Source organism: Thamnophis sirtalis, unplaced genomic scaffold (assembly GCF_051295495.1).
Source record: "Thamnophis sirtalis isolate CommonGarterSnake01/CBP01778 unplaced genomic scaffold, rThaSir2_p1.2 scaffold_5, whole genome shotgun sequence".
NCBI classification, from domain to species: Eukaryota; Metazoa; Chordata; class Lepidosauria; order Squamata; family Natricidae; genus Thamnophis; species Thamnophis sirtalis.
The window spans coordinates 36,287,114-36,312,632 of NW_028261385.1; the positions used below are offsets into that span (position 1 = coordinate 36,287,114).

A 25,519-nucleotide genomic window follows, 5' to 3' on the forward strand; every position below is an offset into this window, starting at 1 on the left:
TCCTACTCACCAAATAGATTTGTTTCCCTTCACCAACAATCTATTTGAAGCACTGGAAAAGCATTTTGGAACTGGGAAATCTCACACAATTGCTTGAGAAAGGAGAGCATTCTCTAGGTGATCTCAAACACCTTGACAATGTTGGTGAAGGAAGGTTAAGGCCTTCCTCTTTCAGGATTATCATCTGTTTAGGGGAGATGTGGTTGGATCCGGATCATAACAAATGGATATATAGATAACCATTTGGCTTATTAAAGCAACTGTGGCCGTAATTTCCATCACTAAGCAATTCAATCGTAAAGTGTAATATCACAGGATCGCATCCCTTAGCAAGGGCAATCCTTACAGTTCCAGTTGTTGTCCTAAGTCCAGGACTGTCATTAAATAGGAAAATATGAGAGTCCCAGTCAAACAGGTTCTAGGTGTGGGTGAGTATTGGGTATTTCTGATACAGACAGACAGGGGGGTGGGGGGTGCTTCAGGCTGGAGCTCTGGAGTGCACAAGAGTACATGGATGCTGCAGGAGTGTCACAAGCAGGCATTCTGGACAATGGGCATGTGCATGAGTGCTGAGAGGGAGAGGGTGCTGTGGACAGGCACTCCAGAGTGTAGTATGGGACTTCCTGCCCACTTCCCTTTGACTTTGCTTGTGGAATGTCAGCAGGAAACGTTGATCATGTGACCATGCTGGACATCAAGTGCCTGCCTCATGATCACATGACTACTGATCCACCGCAATGGTGAGAACAGTGAAGACTGGTCATAAAACCCTCTTATTCAGCCATTATTTAACTTTGTTGAAAGTATTCAGTGCTCTACCTGCTGCACAAGGACATCTCCAATTTTGCTGATAACAAAATTTCTGTCACTTCCCTCCTGACTTGAGAGCTGTCGCCTTTCCTTCATCCTACAGAAGAACTGCTGGTGAAGTTCTAGCAGCTCATCTAAACAAGGGAATATTTTGTCCACTGTGCTGTGGTCCAGTTGTAGTTCTTCTTTCATCCCTTTTCTGAATATTTTGGACATGATGAACAAAGTATGGATGTGGTGCACTTCTGTCTGCATTAGTTCTACATTTAAAAAAAACATAAAATTATATAAGTCATGGTAAATATATTTTACAGTAGATTCTCTTCTACGTTTATTTTTATATATTGAAGTTCCATTTCGAAATGAGGGATGCTATCGGGACATTAGGAAACACCGAAGGTCTGCAGAAATATAAATGCATGTTTAGCAAGAAAAGAAATTGAAAAGAGGAGATGGGGATTAAAGCCCACAGAATCTAAGAATACACTCAAAACCATGACAAACTGCTTGGAACAAAATAACATGGAAAGAAAGAACAGAATGCAGCACTGGGGGGAAAGAGTCATGGCTGTAATCCTAAATAAAAGTGCTCTGCACTGTATCATTATTCAGCATGCCCTACCATTCTATCCAAAGACTCTATTAGATGAGAGCCAGTTTGGTCTAGTGGTTAAGGCACTTTGATGTTTGATTAATTTGATTGCCTTTGATGTAGTGATTAAAGCACCAGGCTAGAAAAATCTGTGAGTTCTAGTCCTGCTGCCTTTGTCCTGAAAGCCATTTAAATAACTTTGGTTCAGTCACTCTCTCTCAGCCCAACCACCTCAGATGTTGTTGTGGAGAAAATAAGAATAGCAAGGATTAGATATGTTCACTGCTTTGAGTTATTTATAAGAAATGATAACAGTGGGTTAAAAACATCTTTATTTTTTTTTAAAAGATCCATTAAGAGTATTAAATAACAGTTTATCAGATTACTGCACAACTGAGATAATATTGACTACAAATGGAGTATAGCTTCTCTCACTTTCTCAGAATGTTACAAATACAAAAAATAAAATATAAGTTCTGAAACTAGTGTGCATTTTTTAAAATTTTATTTCACTACTGATTCCAGCATATATTTTATATTACAATTCCTATTATCAAATCCTGCTGGTAAAACACAACACGTATAAAGGTAAAGGTAAAAGTTTCCCCTCGCACATATGTGCTAGTTGTTCCCGACTCTCGGGGGCGGTGCTCATCTCAGTTTCAAAGCTGAAGAGCCAGCGCTGTCCAAAGGCGTCTCTGTGGTCATGTGGCCAGCATGACTAAACGCACGGAACGCTGCTACCTTCTTACCAAAGATAGTCCTTATTTTTCTACTTGCATTTTTATGTGCTTTCAAACTGCTAGGTTGGCAGAAGCTGTGACAAGTAACAGGAGCTCACTCTGTTACGCAACACTAGGGATTTGAATTGACATCTACACATCTAGTGAACACCAAATTAGAGAAGGCTGTTTTATATTTTCACTTCCAACCATCTATATAGAAGCATGGAGAATACTATAGTAAACTAACCAAAGATTACATCTTGTCGCTTGATAACATCCTTTTCTTGTTGGTTACAAAACCAAGGCTCCACAACCAGACTCCAAGATTCTGCCTCAAATTCCAATGTATCAGTGCTGAGGTCATTCCATAAAGAGGCATCAACATCATCTAAAGCAAAACAAAAGCCATTCTTAAACATAAAAAATAGGCAAGTTACACTCAGATTCCAATTAAACAATTAAAATGTATTCCATGATTGGTTTGTATGCTGATTTTTAATACTCCCACTACCGGCACTAATGAATCTATGAATCTGGAGATATAGTTATGAATTTTTAATTATTTTGCATCTGTGTATCTTTAGTATAAAATCCATGTTTTTTTAAAAAAATGGTAGCATTTAATGGGATGCACTTTACTTTAAAAATGGAGATCCCAAAATGAATAAGAATGTTATTTTCTGTTAAGAAAAAATGTAAGTGTCACTGAGTTTGCAAAAGGTTAATCTTGTTAAGAGAGAAAGTATATGATGAACCATATCCAGTTTCACTACTCTTTATCTTTGGCATTGCTTGGAAACTTTTGCTGAGCACTTATGAAGGAACTAACAGTTCAGTCATTTGCTTTACTCAAGAAACACAATAATCCTGTAGTACTGGCAAATGTACATTCAGTTTTAAAAAGACACTTTAAAGGAATACAATGATGGCACCTCTTAAAAATTTTCAACATTTTAAAGTATCTGAAAAAGAGTTTTGATCAGCTGTACAATGCTCATCTCTAAATTTTGAGCCATGTTTCTCATCATAACATGAACACCAATCCCTTTTATTTTTTTTTAATGTAGGGTAATTCAATGTTTTTAATAATGTCACATTTTTTCATGTGAATGGCATCACACTGAGTTCCCAGTTTACCTTCAATTATGAAAGAGTCAACAGACGAAGTAGACCCTAATGTTTGCAGCAGCTCTTCAGAGTGTGACCTAGATCTCCAACTGCTGCTATTAGTATCTGGCTCCATTGAGGACATACTCTTTCTATGGACAAAAAAAAAATCATAGAAATATAGTGTTTGACTTGGAAAGATTTTTTTAAAACTGAGAGACTTCAGAGACTGATGTCTACCTTTCAGAAGTGGTACTCGGAACGCTTCTGGATAAGGAGTGTTGCTGCTGTAATGCTTCCTTTTTCATTAGGGAGACTCCAATGGGAATTGTGGTAGAAGGGAGAGTTGCCAAGAATGCTGGCTGTGGACTATCTCTGAATGACAGATCTGGAAAATCAAAAATAGAGTGTTAGATTTTAGCAATGTATTCCATCCATGTATAAGAGACAGACTTATCTTGTATGCCGAAAATTCTCCAAATCAGGAGGAGTCTAGTAGCACCTAACAAATTATATTAAAAGCCATAATCTTTTGTAAACTAAAGTTCATTTCATGAGATGCATGAAATATCCCAGGATCGGATTCATCTCAGAAATATTGGAGAATAATCTATTTAAACAATATTGTCTTTGACAGTCAAATGTATGACTGTACAGCTGCTTCCTATATTCCTCCAGTAAATAGCTAAGATAATGTCAGAATATTCATGACTGGCAGAGACATGGTCACAAGGTCAGCCATTGAATAGGCATAGCAACTAAGTCAGCCAATGAGGGCTGTTTAGAAACTGAATCAGTATTTGCTGGAGACAGTTAGGCACCTGGACATTGCTTAGTCCAACTGGTCTGTATTTAGGCTCTGAACTCTGAACTGAAAACAATCTCTCCTCTCTACCACGTTGGAAGAATCTGCTGTTGGTATTGTACATTTATTCATGTGTGATTATGTATCTAAAGAAGTTAACGAATCCTGCTGAATCAGTTATCTGTGTGTGCTTCCTGGATGTGATGTCTGCAACAAACTCTGACAGATAATAAAAAATGTTTTTACTCACACATTGTATCCTTTGACTGATATACATTCATAACATAAAATAAACTGCCCTTTACAGCCACATTTTAAGTCTAATATACTAATAACTGTTCCACTGACTTTAATATGATTTATATATAAGTAGATATATATCAAATTGAAATATAATTGAAAAGTCTTTTGATACAGAGCATGGATAATTATTTCTCAAAATGAAATATTATTTGCAAATATTATTGTAACAGTGGAATATCTTAGATTTATGAAAAGAACATTGTTCCTACCTCTATCTGTGATTACTAAAACATATTTCATAGTTCCAATTTCAGCATTCAATTTCACATTTTTTAAAATCACTTTAATACTTCTACCAACTTCCAGAAATGTCAGAATATCCGGAGTTTACTTTACTTTATTGTCATTGTACGTATATAGATGGTATACACATACAACGAAATTCACATAACACCCAGAGACCAGGCCCAACACACATAACAATCCCCAAACATACTCTCACCCACCAAAAAAAGTTCCTGTAGTTGTTCAAAAAGATTAAACAGTATTTTAAAATTCAAAGATGGATTGTAATTTAGAGATAAGATACATAATGAGCTGAGGGCCATTGCATATTACAAACATATCTTAGAAATGAAGGAAGTCAGGGCCAAAACTAAATCTGAATAAAAATAAGTTAAACTTAAATATCATTAAAAGTCTTAATATGATTATTTTAAGTATATTTAATAATTTCATCTTTTTGCCACATTAAAAATAACAAGAACTTTTGAGATGATTTAGAATGAATGAACTGGAAGAGAGCTTTGAGGTCTTCTAGTGCAGCCCCCTGCTCATGTAGCAGAACCTATACTATATCAGATAAGTGACTGCCTAGAATCTTTTTAGAAACATCCAGTGATGGAGTGCCCATGATTTCTGGAGGCAAGCTGTTTCACTGGTTAACTGTCCTCACTGTTAGGAAGTTTCTCCTTAATTCCAGGTTGCTTCTTTCTTTGATTAGTTTCCAACCATTATTTCTTGTCCCACCCTCTGGTACTTTGGATAGTAATTTTATCCCCTCTTCCCTGTGGCAGCCACTCAAGTACTTTAGATTACAAGGATCACACCAAATAGTTTGAAAGTTACATGTAAATAGGGTCACAGATTGGGTATTTCTGTTTTTAATGTTTGTTTAATTTAACTAATTTAACTATTGAATGTATGCTGTCAGAAGTTATGGTAGAATTATTGTATGAAGAAAAATCTTGGAGGTGATAGTGAAGCAAGTTAAAAATATCGGATTAGAGTGAATGTGTTCAGTTCATTCTGAGAAGTGTACTATGTACTACTCATGGAAAGACCAAGAGATAGTGGAGACCCATACAGAAGATGGAAAGATGGAGGGAATCTGTCAATGTTTGTTTGCAGCTCTCCAAACTATCTCTTTCTCTAAAATAAAGGAGTTCAATATTCAAAGGCAGCTTTGTTTATGAGCGAAGAAAGGCAGTAATGGAAAGTGGGAAAATCAACAAAAGCTGTCTATTCTCTCAAAGACAGCACTAATAATAACAAAACATGCAACATAACAGAAGAAAAACAATTTATGCTTCTTATCTTTTTTACTCTTTAACTTACTTGTCTGGACAGTTTGTATCTTGTTCTTAACATAACTTCTATCTTGCAGTTTCTAGTAAAGAAGAATGTTTTCATTATATATGAATTTTATTAAATGCATTAAATATAAAATTTATTTAATTGGTTAAATAAATAGATGATTTAATGTTTCTGCGCATATGTGATCATATTTTACTGAAAGATTTTATAGGGACCTAGGATGCTCCATTTTTCACATAACCCTAATAGTGAAGTTGCAAATTGTTAGTAGAAATCATTATTTTAGAATTTTTGACAGGCATTTTTAAAAGCTAATACTGTTGGAAAAGCCAATAATATTCAACTGATGCTATTCGTTATGTCATTCTAACTGGTGTACACTAAGGGGCGCTATTCCTCTTTGTTCTACCTGATAATATAAACAGCCTCTGGATTTAACAAAACAGGAAGAGATGCTATTCATACCTTTGTTCCATTACAATTTGAATTCTCAGTTTATTATGCTCTTGCAATGATTTTGAAGCAGCTATTTCACTAGTCTAATGTACAGTCACCTGAAAAGCCAATTCCAAATCCCCAAAGGCAGTCAAATCATCCGCCCAAACACACACACCCTTTTCAAGAATTAATCGGGATATGAAGGGAGACAGAGACAAAGAAAGATCGGGCAAGTTTAAGTCATGGACAAGGCAAAATTGTGGACAAATTCCTGTGACTGTTTATTTATCATGACATATGAACCAAAATCCCATGTTCATTTCTTCTGAAGAAAATCAAAATTCTTGATAAAAAGAATGGATTCCAAGTTGGTAATAAGCCAGCATTCCTCTTTTCCACTTCACGCAAAAAAAAACCCCATGGGTCTATTTTTTTTTAGTTGGTCCCACATGGCAAAAGGTAGTGACAACTAATTACCATATTTTTTGGAGTATAAGATGCACCAGAGTATAAGACACATCAAGATTTTGAAGAGGCAAATTAAAAAAAAAGTTTTTGCACTCTGCAGACCTCCCAAAAATGACCTGTTTTTTGCAGAAAACGGGACCCTTGTTTTGTCAAAAAAAAGGGCATGCATAGCCTTTAGGGAGCTTATAGAGTGCTCCTGGGGGCTGGAGGGAACAAAAACAAGCAAAAAAACAGGCCCATTTTCACTGGCCCCAGCCCACAGGAGCACACTACAAGCCTCCTAAAGGCTATGCATGGCCATTGTTGCAAAGGGAGCCCACAAATGCTGTATTCAGTGTATAAGACACACCCAGATTTTCACCCTCTTTTTTTAGGGAAAAGGGTGCATCTTATAGTCCAAAAAATACGGTAGTAGTGTACATACTAGTCACATAACTAACAAATCATAGTAAGCAAACATAAAAAGGACATGTTATTGTAATAAGGAAGCCTAAACAAAAAGATTGAAACAAAATGACAATCAGTGTATAAAAAAGCAACAAATCTACTAAGCAAGGGAGTTTAGGAAAATATAAACAAGTTACTCTTACTATATCTATTTGTAACAATTTTATTACCACAACTAGTGCCTTTTTGTCTGTAGATCAACAATAGTTACTCACTTGAAATGCTTAGCTTAAATTATTACTCTAGCATAAAACTACAGGTACTCCTTGCTTAACGTCCACTCATTCTGTGATTGTTCAAAGTTCAACAATTATTCGAAGCTACGACGGTGCTGAACAAGTGGGACTAACAAGTCCTCGTGGTTGCAGCAATTGTTGTGTACACATAATCATGTAGCTGCAATTCGGGCACTTGGCAATCAGCTCACCATTATGATCTTGCAACATTGTGCAATCATATGGCTGCTCTTTGTGACCTTCACTGGTGGCTTCTGATAAGCAAAGTCAATGAGGAAATCAGCAGGAAGTCACCAATGGTGATCACATAATCATGGAATGCTGTGATGGTCCATGATTTGCTTAATGACGGTAGTTGAGACAGCCAGAACTTCTGCCATAAGTTGGCATGGTGGCAATTGCTTAATGGTGGAGTTTAGTCCAACAATTACCATTGTTAAGTGAGGACTACCTGTACACCCAATAAAATATAAATTTCTTGATATGTTACTCTCTAAAACAGGGATGTTTAACCTTGGCAAATTTAAAACCTGCAGACTTCAATTCCCAGAATCCCCCAGTCAACCATGCTTTTCTGGGATTCTGGGAGTTGAAGTCCACAGGTTTTAAACTTGCCAAGGTTGAACATCCCTGCTCTAAAACAATGAAATAGAAATAAAACAGTGTAACAGTGAGCAATGATATCGCCAAGTATTCACTTTAAAACTTACTTTTGTACAAGCAGGAGCACAGTCCTTACAACTTTTATGCACAATTGCATTGCAATCTGCAAGGAAGCAAGAAAAGGTTCTCTCAATTGCAATCTCAGTTTTAAAATGTTCAACTTTCATCTAGAAGTAATATTTGCCTTAATGTTTTCCAGCTGTGATGACTGGTTCCTTCAAAAAGTTGGAAAAGTTATATAAATCGGCAAAGACCCAGTTAAATTTCACTGAAAGGATAAATTAGTACAGTGTGTCTTGGATCTTAGGCCAAAACCACACATCATACAGAACAGGAGTTGCCACTAAGGAAACAACCCCATCTATGTTTATATTATGAGAATCAATTATTCTCAGCATTACCCTGAGAATCAAACTAGATGAAATTTACTGATTGATTGTTTTCAATTTGTTATAGCTGTCCAGCTCAACAGTCTGGGCAAAACTTTTTAAAAAAACCTGTTGAAAACATAAACTCTGACAGCTCAGACTAAAACAACCATAACAGTACCAGCCTGATAAGGACCATGCAAATAAATTAATCCCAGCCAGGGACCAAAGCCAAGTCTTAAGGGCTTTCCAAAACCCCTGGCAAGATGCCACCAACCATATCTCAGGCGGGAATGGGACAACTTGCCACAGCCAACTTGCTTTGGCCAACTCACCATGGCCAACTCACTGTGGCCGACTCATCGCAACCAACTTATCACAGCCGACTTGCTGCATGACAATTCACAATGGGGCAATGTAACAATTCTAATTAAATATTTAAAATAAATAAAATAATAATAATTTTTGCCGTTCGCATTTTATTCTGTTCCTCCTTTTGCATCATTTCTTTAATGATTCTATTCCACCATTTCTTTGGTATTAGTGTAACTTGTGGTCCTGTGGCGATATGGCCATGGGAAGTTGTCCTGCAGTAAGTTGGTCGTGGCAAGTTGTCTGTGGCAAGTTGTCTGTGGTGAGTTGGTCATGGCGAGTTGGCCGTGCTGAAGTGTCATAGACCCTATCAAGGGTAGGGGCTATGACAGGGAAGACATGCTTCCCTTAGTCCCACAGAATTTGATAAAGGGCAGCTGGAATGTATCCACTCTGCCCGAACATACCAGGTGGGCAGAAACAATTGGAAAAAGGTGATCCCTCACATATGCCATGATTTGGAAACAGGTCTGTCTGTCTACATTCACATCAGCCCCAACTGCGTTCAGACTGAGTGATCCATGTTTGAGAAGGCAGAGAAGCATGAATGAACAATACTAAATCTCCTCAACCTATTTTTCTTTCAATCTCTGGGCTCATTTCATCTATTGGAACTAATCAGGAGGAATACAAACCAAATGCAGGCTTAGGGCAGAAGAAGGGTTGGGGATGGGACTGGTTTTTTGTTTTGTTTTTTAGAGTCTCTCACCAGTGTTCATCTTATAATTTCTAAACAGATCTGTCTGGCTCCATTTTGTGGAACAGCTAAAAGGAAATATTTACAACTCTTAAGCTTACTTTGGAGATATATAAAAATGAAATTGATTTAAGAGAGCATCTAATACAAAACTCTGTAAATCCAACTGTTCAAGGCAGAGGTAACATTAGATGTTTAATATGCTAATTTGTTAATATGGCTTTAGCGTGTTGGTCACACCTAATTAAGAGATCACTATAGCTTGTAGGGTAATAATTTCCAAGAGTCACGGTGGCACAGTGGTCAGAATGCAGTACTGCAGGATACTTCTACTGCCAGCTGCCTGCAATTTGGCAGATCAAATCTCACCAGGGTCAAGGTTGACTCAGCCTTCCATCCTTCCGAGGTGGGTAACATGAGGACCCAGATTATTGGGGGCAACATGCTGATGTTGCAAAATGCTCAGAAAATGCTTAGAGAGGGCTGTAAAAGCACTATGAAGCAGTATATAAGTCTAAGTGCTACTGCTAATCTTATGGGTTTGTGGGAGGAGTTCTAAATTCAGGCTCCAACAGCTCAAAACTAGTCGTGTTCTTCCTAAAGGCATGACAAACCGTTGCTGGCCAATATAAAGATAATAAAGTCTCCAATTCATGCTTATGGATGAATCCAGAGATTTAGTACCTATGATGCAAACACTGTATCTTGAACTAAGCACATTATTCTCAAATTAAGAAATAGAATTGAATCTATGTTTAGTCTTGTTTCGAGTAATCCCACCAAAATCTTACTTAGTTGAGAAACTAGTACGCTAGTTAAGGGAATTAAGTAAGTTGTGGTTCTGGTTATCTATCAGTTTGGAACCAATCTACAAATACAACAGAGGTGATACCAGCCAGTTCGGACGGGTTCACCCAAACAGGTAGCGGAAATCACAGGTGGGCCAACCCACTCGCCCATCCACCCCGGCTCTATACCATCCTATTTAAACACATTTTTGAGGCCAAGCGCATGTGCTAAAAGCGCGCGCATGAGCAAAGCCCATGTGCAGAAGGCCTGGTGCCCTTGGAGCAACCAGTGGGAAATGTGAAACCCACCGCTGAAATACAAGCAATTTTCTACAACAGAGTTGGGGAAAGCAAGTTCTATGAACACAAAGTATAGTTACTTACAAGAACACTGTAATGCTTCTTTCCCCAAAAGTGGTTTCTCACATGTGAAACACGGCATTACTCCAGCATACGTTCCAGAAACAAAGTGATGTCTGTTAGCTTTCTCTTTTTCTTTGGCATCTTTGTTTTTTGCCTTAATAACCAAAATGGAAAATACAAGTAAATAGAAATTTAGTTCGCAGAGTGATACAGCATCAGTATGTCCAGAAGCAGTCAACTACCCCACTCAGAAGAAGCAATGAATAATCTTTTCATTCCTCTCCATTTTGTAGAACAATATTCCATAGAAATCATACTCTTACATGTTTATATAAACCATAGTAGAATAATCTCATTCAAATAACATTTGGTCTAAAGCATCAGATTAGAAACAAGGAGATTCTGAATTGCAGTTCCCGTCTTAGGTATGAAAGCCAGTCTTACTCTCTCAGCCCAACTCACAAGATTGTAGTGGAGAAAAGAGGAAGACAAGGAAGAAGTATGGTTGCCACCAGGGGTTATTTTTAAAAATAATAAAGGCAGGATAAAAAAAAAATCTAAAGATAAATCTAAAATAAAATAAATAATAAACTTTACTTTTGGAAATGTTGAATATTGTAACAAAAGGGAAACAAAAGTGGATAACCACTGAAAATGAGGTCAGCACATTCTGAAAGCTATGTCATTAAAGGATATAGGGATCATCTTAAGATAATTCTGGGTCTCTTCATATCCATATGATTATTCAGAACTATGTATGACGCTTTTTTCAAAGTAAGAGTTTGTAAAAATCACAATGGAACCAAAATAGCAACAAATTGAAAAAATATTGACATGAACCAACTTTAAAAAATGTTCCCAAACTGTCCCAAAATCAGAAGGGAAATATTTAGCACAAATTAAAAAAAACAAAAAACCTCTGACTTTGCTCCTTTTATCAAATTCTGTCCCTTTCCCCCTTTATATATTTATTCAGCCTAGCATTTTCAGACAATGGAATGATAAATGCCAAATTAACATATTGAATATTATCATTTCACTGTAAAAAGAAAAAAGAAAACCCTCTTGGAAATGGAAAATGATTTCTATTCAGTATGTCCAAAGAAATACAGTATTTCTCATTTCCAAATTATAAAATCTTTATAAGAATTGTACAAGGACAATTCAGCACCCATAATATTTAAGATTTTTTTTTATTTTGTTTTGGTGGGGCTTTGTTGTTGTTGTTTTTCCATAGTGCATCGATCCCAAATTACCTTAGATTTATTTCGTGTACTGGCCATTCTGTTCATTAGAAAACTGAACGTTCGGCTAACTTTATATTTTTCAGATTCTGATTTTGTTGGTATTATGTACTTATCCCATTCTTCTTCTTGAATCCTAAAAATATACCAGAAAATATCTTAACATGTTATAAAGTAAAAATGTATAATTAATAAAATATGTGACTATATTATAAAAAATAAATATATACCTGCATTCTTATATTTTATTCAAATGTGGAACAATTTCAGTATATATGCATTTCTGTATTTTATCCAGCCATCGCAAGTTAATTTCAAGTAGCATACCTGATTGATGCTGAAATTCTTACATTTTTCAAGTAAATAGCATCAAGTAAAGAAAATAATTGGGCAATTATTACCAATAACCAAATTATATACATATATAAACTCTAAAAACATACCTTTTATCTGACTGTTCATGCAAGCTGAATGCGTGTGATTCTATAAAAAAAATAATGTTTAAAATAATTACATTTCAGCAATCAAGAATTGTTGACAATGTAAGATTTCCATTTAAAAATTCCTTTGTATTCACTCCATTTAAATATTACTATTGTATACTAACATCCCTGAAGTAGTAGTAGTAATAATAATAAAAGCTGAAAGATTATGGCATAAACTCATTGTTTATGTGTTCCCAATAATTTTTAGCCATACCAAAAAACTTGGACAGACTTAGAATATATACTTATTGATAGAATTTCCCTCTTTCAATTACAAAAGGCCACACAGTTTGAATGCACGCACATATATACTACATCGAGACATCACAACATCCTACAACTGGCAGCTGTAATTTCACATGTTATATATAATAATAAATTGCAGAAGATGGCTTACATCCTACAACAACACCTTTAATATTAGTAAACAACATCTATCTACCCCATGTTCTCAAGGACTCAATAGGTGGGCAAAATGCCAAATCCTGGATGTATTTGTGACCAATTATAATGATATCAATATCCATCTTTAGCCACAGAAATTAGTTTTCTCTTCCCAGGCTAACCTACCACATTATTATTGTGGGGAAAATTGGGACCATCTATGCTGTCTTTGCTCCTGAACAAAAGTAATAATATATATTTAATAAGCAAATATTCTTCCTTTTCCAAAACCTCAGTAGGATACTATAACTAAACTGTACACAAATGCAAGGTGCACATTATAGGGACAAAATTTAATGCATCCGTTCATCCTGCCTATCTTTGTAGATCTATAGTTAGTTAGATATAAATTAGATTTAGAAAAAAGTGGGATATGTGTGAGTAATTTGAATCTTGCAACTTAGAAAAAACATTTCCTGGACTTCCGGGGCGGGACCTTGCTGATGGCGGTGGCTTAACGAGCTGCCCCCGGGTTCCTGGCTGCGTTATCTGCCTAAATACCTGGTAGATAAACTCATTCTTCAGGCAAAGAAGATGAGAGAGAGATCCAGCTGGCAAGAGCTTTTCTTTGAAGTTTGCAGCTTTTTTCTTTGCTGCGAACGGAAGGGGGGCCTACCGAAGGCTGAATCACACCTCCGAGCCAGGAACTTCTGCCGTAACCACTAACGCGCAAAGTAAGGAACCCCCGCTTAGGACAATTTTTGATATATCTATTTGAGATTAATACAAGCAGAGTCCGTACCCGAGAACTTTATCTGTCCCCTTTTTTTATTTTTATTTTAAAAAGAAAGAGCTTTCTTTGTGCATCGGGTTTCTAAAAAAATAAGCTCCTAAAATGGCGGATGCCACATTCTTAACTGTCAGACAGAGAGAAAGATCAAAGGAACAGCCAGATGGCATTCTCTGACTAATTAGTTTTGTTTCTCTGAAGACCTACCAAGATTTTTTTTTCTTATCAACTTTTAAAAGCTGTAAAAGCCTCCTTGTTAATATAGAGACATTCTAAACAGAGATGAATATGAATTGTTTCATTACAATGCTAATCTTTTGAAACTTGCTTTGTTACAATGCTCTTTTCTGAAACCTTTTGAAAAACTTCTAAGAACAAATAAAGGGGGGACGTAATACTTTCTTCTCTCGCAAGCTACACAATGGGCCAGCAGAGTTTGAATAATTGTTGAATAATTGTTTGAAGAAAAGAAATAATGGCATCAAAATCAAAGTCGGGGAGACGTCCTTTTAGGAATACACCTCACGCACCTGGCACAAAGTTGCAGCTTTCACCCTCTACGCCCCCTACTGGAGATTTATTAACGAAAGAATTTTTTTTTGAGACTCTTAGAGAATTTAGAGAGGAGATAAAGAAACTTAATGCAGACTTATGTGATAAGCTTGATACTAGGATTGCCAAAACAAAGGACGATATGGTGGGACTTGTAACTGTATTGACAGAATATGTTGCTGGAATGGAAGATAAGCTAGAGGTTCTTGAGGAAGCCAACACTAACTTGACATCCAAAATTGAAGTGATGCAACAAAAAGTTGAAAACGCAGAAAAACAAATTGTTATGATACACTACAAACAGATGGAGCTTGCATTAAGAGTCAGGGGGCTGCGTGAAAACGAACAGGAGAACTTGAAGCAGATTTTCTCAGAGGCCTTTAATCGTCTGGTGGGAAGACCGGGGATCAACTTTGACTGGCAGATCGAAAAAATTTATCGCATTAACTCTTGGGCGGCAATACAGCGACAACTTCCTCAAGATGTAATTATATATTTTACTACAAGAGAGTCTAGAAAAGTGATACTACAAAAGTCTTATAATACCAGGCTACAAATTGGCGGACAGGACTTGATTGTCTTGAAAGAAATACCATCCCAAATGCTAAGAGCCAGGAGAGACTATGCTTTTCTAGTGGAAGAACTCAGAAACCATCAGATACAGTATAGATGGGATGTGCCATTTGGTATTATAATTACATTTGATAAGAAAAAATATCATCTCAACTCTGTATGGGAAGCCCGAGATTTCTATCACAAGACCCTGAAGGTGGGACACCCTGAATCATCTGGATCTGGAGAAAGATTACGAGAAGGACAAGATAAACAGCAAATCACACAACTACCAGACAGAAAGCACCATTTCCTCCTTCCGGAAGGGAAAGGAACCAGAGAACAAGGACCTAGCCGTACGACTACCAGACGAATGGGAAAACAAGGCAGATTGCAACAACCTCAATAATCATCGGCCATTGATCAAGGAGTTATGTCTGAACTCTTTACAGAAGAGAAAGAAAATATTTTACTATTTCAAACAGTTCAAGACGATATAACTTGTCTGCAAGAAATTCATATTAAATTAACTGGTCCAAAATATCTGTTCAACCTCGAACTTGGTCAATATTTTGTGACTGCTGCTACGCAAAAGAAAAATGGTATAGTTGTATACTTAAGAAAAGACATTAAGGCTGAGTGAACTGAAGCAGATCCCTTTGGAAGATATATCGCATTAGACCTAATTCTAGAAGGGAAAAAGACTTGATGGACAACTTTGAATTTTATACAAATCACTAATGATTTATCTTCTAGGGTGAAGAGGACAAAGATTGCGGCGAGGGTTCTCTTGGATCATAACCCAGTCTGGACGGAATTGGGAAGGGTAGTGCAGGCAAGAAGGTCTTGGAGGTCGAATGGGAGTTTATTTTGATATGAAAAGTATATTAATGATTGTAAAAAATTGCTATCTGAATACTTTGTTCTGAATATGAATAAGGGTATATTCAGGGAATTTGTAGGAGATGTAAGTAAAGCATATATGAGAGGAGTACTGATGAATACAAAAAAAATATATAGACAGAAACAAGGGTAAAAACGAAAAGAGTTGGAAGAGGATACCAAAAGAAAAATTTGAAATGTATCTAAATTGTGTTATAGAGGAAGGAGGCACAAAGGGAACAAAATTAAGGGTTTAGAAACAGACAGATACTTAGATAAAGAGATAAGGCCCCTAGCTAGAGAAGAGTACAGGCAAAAGCTGAATCAACAAATAACTTCTGGGGAAATCCTGCAGGTAATCAAACAATTAAGATTAGGAACAATGTAAACTGCTTAAAGTTTGTGTAATGGTAAGAAGCTGAGTTCAACGCAGAGATTTTACTGACTTTTTTTCTTCTCTTTCTTTTTTCTTTTCCCCCCCTTTTTTTTCTTTATTATTTTTTTTCCCCAACTTTCTTGGTTTTAATACATCTTAGATTGTGTTTGATAAAAAGCTATACCGTGTACGGGCTCTGGGAAGTCGGGAGGGGGGAAGGGAGGTGGGGTCATAGGGGGGAGGGGGGAAATATAGTATGTGCCAGATTTTAAAGTAACATGATTGCACTTGTATACTGTTGCTTTTTTTAATTTTAGTATAAAAATAAGAAGCTGAATATATCGATAGATAGTAGAAATACACCGAAGCGAGGAGCAGAGGGAAAGAAGAGGGAGGGGTAGAGAGGGTGGGAGAGAGGATCGGAAGGAGGGTGAGATGGAAGGGAGGGGGAGAAAGGAGTGACAGAGGGGGAGGGGAAGTAGGAGAGGGGAATGTTGGAGGGGAGAAAGGAAAGTTGGAGGGGGGAGTAAGAAAGGGTGTATGGAGGGTTGAAGTGGTATATTGGTTTTGTATTTTGGGGAGTACAAGGATGGCTGTGTTTATTGCCCAATGTTATATGGCCCCAATCATGCACAGTATATATGTGACTGTATGAAATGAAAATGAAAAAAAAACATTTGAATGCAAAAGTGAAAAAACATTTCCTCTTATATGAAAAGTATATTTAATGCCCTACTCTAAAGTTAATTTGAGGCTGAATAAACCATACCAACTTGCTCTAAAAATATAAGAATATTAAAATATCAATGCTCACCATCATTTGAATCACATCGAATAAATTCCTGGGCACATTGTGGTTTGCCTAATAAGACTTTGGGTGAAGTGTAAGAATATGAACGAGAACGAATTCCCGAAAGTAGAGATTCCTAAACATATAAAACAAACAACACATTTTGAAATCTCTTTCTTAGTTTTTACAAAAGTTTTAATTGCAAAACTCAATGGCGATTGTCTCTAATAGAAAATTTCTTTTGCTAAAATTTATTGGTAAATTCAAAATGTTTTTTTTAAAAATAATACTATGGCATTTTGGGGGAAATGTAAGTTCCCCCATCAATTAAAAATTGTCATTAATTTTATGGGAAAATAACAATGATACCTTCGACTGTAAACTGCTGGATAAAGGAAGAGATTCAGCTCTGTTCATGTTGCCATCCAATCTAGTGGTGGGATCTGAAGCATTTAACCTTTCCCTATCACTAGGCAAAATCACAGAAGAATTGTAGGATACTGAAGGATAGCAGTTATGGGATCTTTCATCTCCATTGTCAACATCCAAGTCATCAAGACTGGAACTGGGAGCAAAGGAACACAAGCATACAATAATTTAGTAAAGTGTATTGTCCTTTCATCCACTCTACCCAACCTTAACCATAGTTAAAATGGCTGAATAAATCTAAGAAATTAGAGGCATGTCTTAAGAAAAAGGGAAGCATTTCCTTGAATGTCAAAATATAACCTTTTTGGTCAAAAATCAACTATATATCAGCAAACACACCACAAAGCTCACACTTACTGTGGCAGCATGAATTCAGAAACAGAAAAACAGTGATGGGAAATTTTAAATATGTTTCTCTGAGTAGGGAAGAGGGGAATGTAGGGAGAACATTCTGTGAATGATCAAGTCATTCTTGATCACTTCTGCTTAGTTATGCTTTCAGAAAGCAGATAAAAGAATGTCAGAACCAACATGATGCACTTTTGCAAAACAGATGCATGAAAAGTTTTGGAACCCTATCTAACACATTCCTTTCCAAACCCATGCAACCCATATTTATTTTATAGGATAAACATACATATGAAAAGATTTACTGTTTTTATTACAGTGCAATCCAAAGCTAACACACACCTTCGTTTTTTAATAAAGGGATAACGATGATTCCGTAGATTACTAAGACCATGTGTCTTCTTTAATGGCATGTAAGGACCTGAGGTGTCCAAGCTAGGTATCATAAGTGATGATAGATTTTTGTGGCTTGGGATATTTTCCAACACTTCTGGATCTTTACTTGAATCTGTGTTAGTTTCAGAAGTACTCTGGCTGTTATTAATGTACTTGACACCAGCATCTTCCAACTAAAGCATGGAAATAAAATGATTAATGTTAAATACAAAATGATGCAAAATGGTGTAAAACTAAATTCAGTTGTTAGAACCATCAAGAGATATTAATATCCCAACAGAAAAAGTGCAGTGGGATCAGTAACCCAGTGATGGCAGAATATATTCTCAGTGCTATGCTCCAAGAATTCATTCAATATCTACAATGATATCAGGTATCAAAATGAAATAAAAATATCTGCAAGAAGGAAGCATAGCAATTCCTCAGAAATCAAACCCCAGATAGCATAGGTAAGTAAAAACTACAATTTTATATTATTATTGTTATACGAAACCTAACATTTTAAATAAAATGTATAGATTTGGTATAACAATAATAATATAAAAAAATAGTTTAGTGTAAACTAATTAAATTTTAAATAAAATGTATACTGTCTATTTAACATTTACATTTATTTAGTGTAAAGGGGACATGGTGGCTCAGTGGCTAAGATGCTGAGCTTGTTGATCAGAAAGGTCAGCAGTTCAGCGGTTCGAATCCCCAGCGCCGCATAATGGAGTGAGCTCCCGTTACTTGCCCCAGCATATAAAAACGCAAGCAAAAAGCATGTAAAGATGCAAGTAGAAAAATAGGGACCACCTTGGTGGGAAGGTAACAGCGTTCTGTGTGCCTTCAGCATTTAGTCATGCCAGCTACATGACCACGGAGACGTCTTTGGACAGTGCTGGCTCTTCGGCTTAGAAACGGAGATGAGCACCGCCCCCTAGAGTCAGGAATAACTAGCATGTATGTACGAGGGGAACCTTTACCTTTTACCTTTTCATGTAGTCTCCCACACTAATTGTAAGATGACACTAAACTCCATGGACAAGGATTCCTATTAGTCTATGATAGGGAAGAAGAAATACGGTCTTGTGGAGGATGCTGAACAGCAACTCCAGCCTCATCACTAGCTTTCCCAATAGCACTACTGAGAATTGTCATCCAGCAATATCTGGAGCGACAAATCTGGCCTAGGAGAGGGAGGGGCATACGTACATGAGACACATGTAAAAGAGAGAAGAGCATAAATCAGATCAATTTGGATGGGTGCATGAAATAGACAAAAACAAAAGAAGTGAAAGGGATATATTGTACAGGAAAGACATGGGAAGTATGTAGGTGATGAAATAGGGACATAGAAGACATTTTTGTACAACTCACTCAGTAGTTAAGGGGAGTGAATGAAGGAGGCTGGCGACTACACGGAGGAGAGCCTTTTCTGTTGCAGCTCCGACCCTGTGGAACGATCTCCCCGTCGAGATACGCACCCTCACCACCGTCCAGGCCTTCCGCGCAGCCCTCAAGACCTGGCTCTCCCAACAGGCCTGGGGATAAGTCCTTAATTTGCCCCACCCGAGTGTTGAATGTAGAATGCATGTTGTGTTTTTACTACTTATCTTGTTTTCATATCGTTTATTGTGTATTGTTTCCCCTCCCTAATGGTTGTAAGCCGCCCTGAGTCCCCTCAGGGAAAAGGGCGGCCTATAAATTTTAATAAAATACCAAATACCAAAAAAAAAGGCTGAGATTTGCAAACCAAAACCATTGCTTGTAGGTGTTCCATGTTTTTTTAAAACTTTTAATTCAATTTTCATTGAATTTATAACTGATAAAAATTAACATCAATCAGTCCCAAAATGAAATGTCATGGCTAAGTACAGATTAAGAGCCGTTTCAGAAGAACTAAGTGCAAGGTTCTTGGTATCCTGTTTAAACAGAAGTTTTTAATTTTACTCTTCATCTTTTAAAAAAGGGAGCTCAAGAAAAAGCACAGTTCACAAACTGTTGTAGAATTATGAAAAACTCCTCTAAAATTAGTAGGACTTCAGCAGGTAATATTTGACCAACACATTGTGTGTGTGTGTGTGTGTGTGTGTGTGTTACCATGCTTAGGTTATAAATGATAAACATTTCCCTTATTCCTTCCCCTTGAAATAAAATAAACAAATACTAATTGTGCAATTCATTACTTGATATAATCATATACTTTCAATAGCCATACGTAACTAATCTCAATATACACCTGTCAGTCTCACCTGATCTACTACCATGCGGTTTGCATACACTTCATCATTTCCATTTAGCATAGCAGAAAGTTTGGCTGCAGCAAAGAAGGTGGAAGGATTTGGTCTTCTCCTGTAAGCTTCAAATGGGGAATATTGCTGAGCTGGAATAAAATAATAGGAAAAATTATTATTATTTGCATGATAATTCAGAAGAAAAATATAATTTTGATGAAATTATTCATGTTTTTGTTTCATGAGTACAACAATTGAGGTAAGAAGAGTTATCTGTCCATTTTTTCTTCCTTCTCTTCTCGTTGTCACACTCAGCCTTCTACAGCAGGGTCATTCTAGTACTCATGGAACATCATGGCCTCCAGATATATTATTGGTCATTGCTGGTTTAGAATTCTAAATTCTAATTCTAAGAATTCTAAATTCTTAGAATTCTAATTCTAAGAATTCTAAGAGTTGTAATCCCATTGTATTTGAAGATAGGGAAATTATACAAAGGAGGAGGAATGAATTATTCCTAGAATTAGCTATGTATGGGGTTTATAACAGTGATGGGAAACTTACAGCCCTTCTTGTCTATAGTTTGTACTTAACTAGTGTTGGAGAATAGACAACTACTGTATATGTTTATTGATTAATTGATTGAGTGAGTGAATTTATTTGCCACCTATTTCATATAGAAAAGACTCTGAGCAGCTATATGTCTTGAAAGAGTGAAACCATTGTTTAAAAGTAAACTGGGCCTATCTACTTTGTAGCTCTTAGCTAGCCAATGATGACCAAAATACTGCTCATTTGTCCTATCCAATTTTTCTAATAAGAATTAAATATTATAAATAACGGCATGAAAGGTTCCTTATCATTTCAATCACATAAGAGGAAGGCTGTCATTATATTATTACTGTCACAAATGAATCTATCAATATGGGTATAATTCAGATTAACAGAAGTGCTTAGAGCAGTGTTTCCCACGTAACCCCATATCTGGGTCTATTTGTTCTGGGATGGAGGGAGGAGTACATGATTTTGCTATTTTTTTAAAAAGATCTAATGAGGAATCTGACCAGCAGTTTTTTTTTCCAAACTAAAGGAGTTTCACAAGAGCTACAAGTTCTGATTCTGGTGGACCTACCCAGCTTCCTTTATTCCCTTATCAGTGCAACACAATGTTTTTCCTGGACTGATTTTTCCAGGATATGCTTTGAATTTTGGTTAGTTGTTTCTCCTTGAACTTGGCTCTTCCACATTCTCTGCAGGACCCATTGAAAGTATGCCAAGTTGTGAAGGAGATTCAATAATGCAACAGGTGTCTCAGCTGCTTATTATTTTTTAATGTTTCTATTATAACAAGTTTCAAAATGGGCTTAAAGACAGCAGGTAGAATCATTTGAGAAAGAAAGAAAAGGAAGTAAAATGTTAAGTAGTAAGTACTGAAATCTCAGTGTATCCTACAATGCCTGCCAACACATTTGTTTCCTCATAGTTTATTCATTCAGGATATAATCTGTCCAAATAAACAAGGAGCTAACCGAACTGAATAATGAAAACATTGTTTCATTGTACCAGAAATTAGAGGTTATCAATTAGTCAATATTACTAAATAAATGAAATCAACCCTGGGACTGGAAGACAGAAGGATTAACTCTTTCCTACAATGTTCTTTCCTAAAAGAGTGTTAATACTACTAATAGTTCTAGCAGGAGGAACATACATAGCTCTATCCATCTCTCTCATCTCTTTTAATCCCACTGAATGGCATAGGCCCAGGATGGCGAATCTATAGCACATGTGCCATAGGGGACACACGGAGCCATTTGTCAGGACACATGAGGCGTTGCTGAGTTCAGCCTTTTTTAAATACATTTTTTGCCCTCCCCAGGCTCCAGAGGCTTTATAGGAGCCTGGGGAAGGCGAAGAGCCTCTCCCCCCACCCCCGGAGGCCCTCTGGAGGCCCCAGAAGCTTCCCTGAAGCCTCCGGAGCGCAAAATCTGGCCCTATAGGCAAACTGGAAGTTCAGGAATGGACTTCCGGTTTGCTCGTAGGATCGGTTTAAGCCCTCCAGAGGCTTCCCTGCACGACCCCCTTGCACTCCCCCCCCACTTATGGCACGTGAGCCAAAAAAGGTTCACCATCGCTGGCATAGGCCCTTATTAACGCTGATTTATTGAGAAGTTTGTAAATAATTTTATGAAATTGTTTAGGATTCTATGTATAATATATGCACACATGCACACAAATATTTTAAAATAATGAAGAACACAATACCAAGATTAACACATACAAATAATGGAATTTAGTATCCTTGTAGTGGTATATCTTGCATTTAAAAAAATTAAAGAGTCCATTCGATTTCATGATCAGAATGTTCACCTGACATTTTTATCTGTTTTCAAATAGCAAAATGTTTTAACACATAAAAAAATAAACAGAATTCATTACTATCTTTTTACTTTTTTAATTTTAGCATGGCCGATCTGGTAACCTAAAATGATAAACTAGTCAACAGAAACAACTTTTATTCATTTATTTTAGAAAATATGTACTGTATGGTTGTTCATCTCACATGCCATAACTTTGAGCAATCACAGCAACAACAAAAATATATAAAATAAGTAAAAATACAACAATCCAAAACAGAAACAGCCTCTTCCAGCAAAAACACTAACAAGAACCACAGAGTTTCAGATTCACCCTATTCCAGTCCCCTGGGGAAAGAAACAGCTTTAAAAAAAAACTTGAAGCACTTTATTCACTTCATGCTTCAATTTGTAATTCAAAATGGCTTTTTAGTGACTGTAATTATATAGCACATTTTACATAGTTACTCAATTTATCGATTTTGGGAGATTCATTTGTTACTGTAATGCTTTCGGTATTCAAAACTATGCATGCCACTGTATTTGGGTTCAGCTGTAATTTCTCAAATTATTTGATTTCCATAGCCACCTATCTCAATAAGTGACTCTAGCAGCGTAATTTCTAGATGGTCTTCAAGAGCAACAGTATGAACAACACATTGCAGTAATCCAATCACGAAGTAATGAAGTCCAGGAACTGGCACAAGCAATGCACAAAATGGCTCTATGCAAAGTGCCCCGCCTGGCCATGACTGTCACCTGCTAAGAACCAGTTCTGTCTGGGAATTGCTACCATGTCAAGAATCAGAACTGACACCATTCTGGATCTGTGCTGGGGGTGGGGGGGGGAGCCATTTTTTTCTTGCTAACATTGAGCCAGAGCTGGTTTTTGTTATCCAGACCATCACAAACTCTAGACACAGGGTCAGCAATTAAGCAGCAGCCCCCACTGGTTATCATCAGCATGCTGATATCACAATGCAATGAATTACCTCCTCCAGTGGTTTTATGTAAATATTGCACTGTCTGAATTTTTTTTAAAAGAATTTCAGTAGAATGTTAGCAGTAATGGTTAGCGTTGCAGACAATAGAGCATTGATGGCTAACCTTTTTCTAAAGGTGTGCCAAAACTGTGTGTTTGCATGCTATTGTGCGTGCATGCCCACCCACCTACGCAGGTGCAAGCGACCCACCTACTGTGCATTCACGAGCGACCCAAGCGGGGGGGATTTTCACCCTCCACAGGCTCCAGAGGCTTTCCTGAAGCTTGGGGAGCGCGAAAATGGCCTCCCCATATAATTAAGCAGGCCCCCCTGCTTAATTATCAGCAATCCCTCTGGGGAAGGCCGTTTTTGCCTTCCCTAGGCTTCAGGAAAGCCTCCAGAAGGTGGCTTGGGGAGGGTGAAAAATATGACCAACAGCCAACTGGAAGTTTGGAAATAAACTTCTGGTTGGGCCATTGGGCCTGTTTTTTGCCCTCTCTAGGCTCTGGAGGCTTTCCTGAAGCCTGGGGAGGGAGAAAATGGCCTCCCCCGGCCATCCACAAGACCGAAAACCAGCTGGCCGGCACAGGCATGTATATGAAGGCAAACACCAGCTAGAGATCCGGTGGCTGTGGATAAAGATTTTTGTGCAAATAATAATAATAATAATAATAATAATAATAATAATAATAATAATACTGAACTGTTATGTTTCAATAGAATTGAAGTATGTTGCTTAATTATCAGGAACTTTGGCAAATTACAAATTGTTTAAAACATTAAAACAAGAAAAACACCAAGAAACAAAAAGAAGGATAAAAGATGGCAGGATATCAGAAAGAGTTGGGAGTAAAGGAAAACAGCTTACGTTGCTTAAAATAAGCTTTGGTCCCCCTTGCCAAAAGCATGGAAGAAGAGCCAGGTAAAACATCAGCAGGGTGTGGCCCATACAGAGCATTTTTTTAATGTATATGTTCTGTTATGCTTTTCATTAAGTCCTAAAAAATTGAAAATTCCAATGGATTCAGCAATCAAATATCTATAGCAGGCTCTTAGACTTTGTAACACCTTAACAGGGTGTTATAAAAGAATAGCTCATCAGTTTTCTATTTTCATCCATACTTTAGACTACTGTAATAGGAAAGGTATTTCAGGATTTCTAATTCACTAGACAGGAAAATTAATTACACATTGATTCCATTAGTTATTTATTTTTACTGGAAGAAACAATCCAGTTTAAAAAATGACAAAGAAATATCTATTGTGCAGATGATAAATCACATTCCTGAAGTTCCACGCATTTTTTACATCACAAGTATGGCAAAGTGTTAACTCATTGATTGTGGTTTATGTAGATGCTTATAAAATCAAGGAAGAGATCAAGATTTCAGTTTCCTAACCCAAAATCCAATTTCACACATGTAAAAAATGGTACTTTAAAGCATTTTTAAAAGGTGTTTCAATGCTTGTATTAATTCTTGGGTCAGCTGGTTGTTTGCTTTTAAAATTCTAGGCCGGATGTACTTTGGTCTTCTCTAACAAGACAGCTATGTTTTTCAGACAACTTAGCAACTTGCAACTTAGCAAGAAATATCTGCTTCCTCTAGTTTTTGTTGCACACGTAGTTGTGTTCAAAAGCTAGGACTCTACAAATTCACCAACAGTAAGTACCCCCTATGAGTCTATGCTTCTATGAGTCTACCACGTACATATGCACATCTGTCATTATTATTTTCCAAAATACAATTTGGTACATTACGTGTACCAAATATAACTATAAGTATGCATTGTTCAAAAAAAGTAAACACATTACCTAAAGAAAGAGGATATAGATTTGCATTTGTTAGTGTGTAGTTTAAATAGAAATGTGACACTTCTCACTGAAATGTGATCCTATGCTTGTGTGCCTGCCCACTAGGATGTCTAGGAGTTAACTCTTGATGGACAGCTATAGGATCCTGTTTCTCTTTCTTGTGCTTAAGATTAAACTAAATTTGGCCTGAAGTGCTTAAAA

General features: G+C 36.9%; 1 protein-coding gene across 3 annotated transcripts in view; it reads right to left on the bottom strand.

Moving 5' to 3' along the window:
* ARHGEF28 (Rho guanine nucleotide exchange factor 28) overlaps positions 1 to 25,519 on the bottom strand; it is a 150,257-nt gene that overhangs the window by 31,782 nt on the left and 92,956 nt on the right. For all 3 annotated transcript variants that reach the window (XM_087715652.1, XM_087715653.1, XM_087715655.1), the window contains 13 exons: positions 20,184 to 20,314; positions 17,893 to 18,119; positions 17,143 to 17,338; positions 16,798 to 16,909; positions 12,406 to 12,445; positions 11,975 to 12,098; positions 10,740 to 10,872; positions 8,178 to 8,233; positions 5,900 to 5,951; positions 3,475 to 3,622; positions 3,265 to 3,386; positions 2,375 to 2,515; positions 820 to 1,070 (listed from right to left, as the gene is read on the bottom strand). In XM_087715652.1, the coding sequence (XP_087571778.1) occupies positions 820 to 1,070; positions 2,375 to 2,515; positions 3,265 to 3,386; positions 3,475 to 3,622; positions 5,900 to 5,951; positions 8,178 to 8,233; positions 10,740 to 10,872; positions 11,975 to 12,098; positions 12,406 to 12,445; positions 16,798 to 16,909; positions 17,143 to 17,338; positions 17,893 to 18,119; positions 20,184 to 20,314 (1,733 nt within the window). The remainder of the gene's footprint in view (positions 1 to 819; positions 1,071 to 2,374; positions 2,516 to 3,264; positions 3,387 to 3,474; positions 3,623 to 5,899; positions 5,952 to 8,177; positions 8,234 to 10,739; positions 10,873 to 11,974; positions 12,099 to 12,405; positions 12,446 to 16,797; positions 16,910 to 17,142; positions 17,339 to 17,892; positions 18,120 to 20,183; positions 20,315 to 25,519) is intronic.